This window comes from Selaginella moellendorffii, unplaced genomic scaffold, assembly GCF_000143415.4.
Source record: "Selaginella moellendorffii unplaced genomic scaffold, v1.0 SELMOscaffold_43, whole genome shotgun sequence".
In the NCBI taxonomy this organism is placed as follows: Eukaryota; Viridiplantae; Streptophyta; class Lycopodiopsida; order Selaginellales; family Selaginellaceae; genus Selaginella; species Selaginella moellendorffii.
In genome coordinates this window covers 1,390,377-1,394,587 of record NW_003314304.1, presented here as the reverse complement: position 1 = coordinate 1,394,587, position 4,211 = coordinate 1,390,377, and the positions used below count along the sequence as shown (strand labels likewise).

Genomic DNA, 4,211 nt, shown 5'->3' with positions numbered 1-4,211 from the left:
AAGTCCAAGAACAAGTCTGAGATCGTGTTCAAGATGGAGGCCAAGACTAAGTTGGAGATGGAGGCCGAGGCCAAGTTTGAGATGGAGCCTGAGACCAAGTCCCAAATAGTGACCAAGACTAGGTCTGAGATGGAGTTCAAGACCGAGATCAAGATTAAGTCTAAGACTGAGATGGAGGCTAAGGTTGAGTCCAAGATGGAGCCCAAGCCCGAGTTCAAAATAGAGGTTGAGACTGAGTCCAAGATTAGATCCAAGACCAAGATTGAGATCAAGATTGAATTTGAGTCCAAAACCAAGACCGAGTTTGAATACTAATATAGGTCATAAAAGCCTGGAGAGTATAGGGCTTAGACTCTAGTGGAACTAAAACTAGTGTGACCAAAGAAGGCTACACCCAGGTAGTGGGTGATGACATAACCATTGAGGAGTTTAAGGCTAGAGTGAACACAAGTGGATAAATGGGGTAACTTAGTGAAGTGTTTAAAAGTTGGCTCTAGCTCCTTTAAAAAATCAAATGGTCGATACTCCCAATTTAAATATGGGTGGCATTACCTACTTGGATACTTAGTATGGCTCATTAAAATTCACTCTAATCACATGGTTGGGGCACCTATATGTAGAATATGGAGGGAGTACCCACAAGGCTCACATTGGTTGCAATGTTTCGAAATATCATCCTAACGTCCCAGAAAGGATAAGGAATGGTCCTTTTTCTTCGTGACCAAGAGTATAGTCACAAGATGAGGAAGTCCCAAAAGTTAATAGGACTTAATGGTTGGGCTTTTAAGCCCTAACTCAATAGGGGTGTTGGCAAGCATTGTTGTGGACAAAAAAGGACTTAGTGGGGATTGAATGAGAGATATTAGGGAATAGTGTTCATTATGTATTGGGGCATCTTAAGGATGCTAAAGTGTGGTAATGGACAAACACTTATGGACAGATGGCTGTAAGCTCTTGAGTTTAGACTTCTCGAGAGGTCATCTATCCCAGTACTATTCAAACCCAAGGACACTTAACTCTAAATATCCCAAGACCCTTAACCGATTGGAAAAGGGGGTGCACTCTTTTTCATGGGCCCTTTCCCTCTATATTTGAACCCCATGGATCGTCTCTTAAGTTGTTCTCTTTGGTTGCTTACAATGGCTTAATCTTCAAGTGGTCTTGAACTACTAATAAAACAAAAACAAATAAACATAACCTTAATGTAATAGGCTGGTAGGTTAGGGATATCCTTAGGTGTCTATAGTGGAATTGAATATGTGAAGCATTTCGACTAAGTGCAAAGGCAATGTGGCTTTGAAGTCGCCTCTCAAGATTAATAAGTCTGTAAGTCAAGATAAAAATTTATAGAGGTTGTGAGTGAGATTCCTTTATATAGTCAAAGATGTGGTTAAGTGACTAAAGTAGAATAGAAAAATGAATCACTTATAACTTGGTATTAGAGATATTCTTTAGCTTGACTTCTATTGACAATCAAGTATATCATTATTTGATATTGACATTCTAAAAGTCTCAAGAGTGGGGTTATACTTGAGGAGTTACATGTTGAGAGGGCATGGCACTTCACTTTAGTTTATACATGAATTTGTAAACAATATGATGGATTGCAAGGGGCTAATAAGAAAACGATTTTAGAATTTTAGGAATGGTAAAAGGTTTTTCTTCAATGAATTGAAGATGTGATCTATATAAGCATTTGATTTAGTAAACTAGTTAATATAATTATAATAAATAACTATAATAGGATAATAAGAAGGATAAAGACTCCTAGACAATAAAGGAGTAAAGAATTATCCTCATGTAATTGAGGATGATGCTCATGAATTTGATATTAAAATTGATGACTGTGGGAAATCAAATATGGATGAAGACATAAGTCTTTAAATTAGTAATTAAAAAATACTAAAATAACCCAAAGAGTTAGGGATGTACTTCAAAGATGAGTTAGTATTCTTATATATGAAAAGATAGTTCTAAGGGGTAAAGGTAGCCCATTTGGAATAAAAAATAATCAAATGTCAAAATAACACTTTATTCATTATGAATAGGACATGAATACAAAAAGTTGTATTCAAATGTGATAACACATCATGAAGCTAGGTCATCAAATTAACAAAGTCTAAAAGGTAAATGACTCAGTGGAGTCCAAAGATTATCCTAAAAGGCTTGGAGGAAACAAAAAACTTCAGAATTGTCATCTTCCACCTTGCATACAATCAAGAAGAGCTCTTTCTCACTTCCTCGCTTCAACAGCAGGCATTGAGGTGCAACCACTTGTCTATGTGACCACCAAACAAAAGCTACTCATTTGCAACTTGGTTGCCTTTGGGGACATGATAGAAAAATGCTGGATGATATCGATGTGATCTTGGTAAGCAGTCTCTGCGCTAAAGACTCTCAATTGTTTTCCTTTTGACATGAGGAGGAAGCAAAGAGGAAGTAAAGAAGAGCAAATTCATGTCAATAAGAATGTAGCAGCTCCTTCACCACAATGCAATTGCTGTGTGCTTAGGAATTCGATTGAAGTCTCCACTCTGGAAGCTCACAGAGTTTTGTGGAAGCTCACATTCTCTAGAATTCTTCTTTTTTGGCATTTCAGGTGTCTGTAAATCCTGTCCCAAGGACACTGCGCTGATCGTGTATGGAGGTGAATACTACAATGGTGACAAGGTTTGTGATTAGTTTTGCTACGGTGATTTGATCTTTGTGTTTGCTATGCTAGACTTACATTTATTGTGATCTCTACCAATACAAAATCGAGGAGAACGAGTGGAAGCTTGTCACCAGTCCAAACTCTCTTCCCCCAAGAAGCGCTCACTAATGATATTGAAGCGTTTTGTGTTGTCTTTACAGTCATCACAAACCATGGAAGTTTCTGAGGATATGGATTGTTCGCAGCAGCTGCTCAGGATGGCACTGGGATTTTGCAGCAAGTTTTGGAGCTTGCTCTTGTCAACCGAGAAGACATTTGAACAGAACACCTTGTGCTCCTGGTTCGAATCTAGTTTTTGATTCTCTTGACAACTTTCTTGAGCTGCTTGTAGTCGCAGTAATTCACCCGCCACAGGTGGCTCTCAAGCTGCTTCTGGAACTTCACCACCTCCATTCTGCCAAACGAAAGAACCATACCGCTAGAAGAACGCCAGTGAATATTCTTCTTTAGCTAGTTTCATTACTCTCAAGGCATATGCAAAGAATATACCAAGAAGAGATACTTGCTTTTTTTCTGTTCACTAGTTTCCAACTTGTCTCTTCCAAGAATCCTCCACAATCAGCTCGTCTACGCCCCAATCCTCGTAGCTAGAAGCAAGAATTCTTAGAAACGCGCGAAGAGGATCACTCACTTAACATACCTTCCATCAGGGAGGTACCGCCGAATCGTAAAAGGGATCTTCCGTTCACGCAGCTCCTTCATAGCAATCTGCAAAGAACATTCCAGAGCTCCATCACTCCACACAAATTCCTTTTCAGAGTTTCTATACCTCGAGTGGATCTGTCTCGCCCTCGAGTTCCACCATCACTGGAGCGTTCATACTGTCACGAAAGGCAAAAGAAAGGAACTTGAGTTCTCGCTGGCCAGACCAAACGCGAGAGAAGGATCTCGCTCACCTGATTTGCAAAGCCCGTGTCCCAAGAACGCGAGCTCTCTCATACTTGGTCATATACTTGGTTGTCTTCCTGGGCTTATCACTGACCTGTTCGCTCTCCGCCTCTTGGAATTCCCCATCGCCGCCAAATTCCGGCGCCTCCTCATTGTTTTCTTGCTCCTCGACCTCTTCCTGGAAGATCAATCAAACCGCTGCTTGAAATGGAGCGGATAAATCGTACCTCGGGCTCCACAGGCTCATCGTAGCTGCAATACACAGCATTAGACGATCGAAGTGCAGAGATGTGGCGACTTACTCCTCGCCGCCGCCATCGAAATCATTGTAGTCGTCGTCCGCCATTACTTCTTCTCTTCTGTAAACCCTAGGCTAGGGCCATGCCATGGTTCGATTTTCAACCGTACAGGAGCGTACGGTACTCCACGATCCCGGGCTCGAATCTCTATAAGATCCACGCATTTGGAATATACTTTGATTGAACTAGTAAACTCCAAGCGGAGTGATGATCAGGACCCTGATTGCCTGCCTCCACTCGTCGATGAGGAGGATATTAGGGCACCAGCAGCGATCGAATGTAAATGCTGATGAAGATAATGATCGAGATTG

General features: G+C 41.0%; 1 protein-coding gene across 1 annotated transcript; it reads right to left on the bottom strand.

Annotated features, from left to right (window-relative positions):
• Window positions 1-3,132: 3,132 nt before the first annotated feature.
• On the bottom strand, window positions 3,133-4,011 carry LOC9647354 (DNA-directed RNA polymerases II, IV and V subunit 6A). Its single transcript, XM_002979976.2, has 6 exons — window positions 3,904-4,011; window positions 3,829-3,853; window positions 3,610-3,779; window positions 3,483-3,534; window positions 3,354-3,421; window positions 3,133-3,300 (listed from the first exon to the last, which is right to left on the bottom strand). The coding sequence occupies exons 1-6, from the start codon at window positions 3,945-3,947 to the stop codon at window positions 3,234-3,236; spliced, it is 426 nt and encodes a 141-aa protein (XP_002980022.2). The 5' UTR covers window positions 3,948-4,011; the 3' UTR covers window positions 3,133-3,233.
• Between the last annotated feature and the right edge of the window lie 200 nt (window positions 4,012-4,211).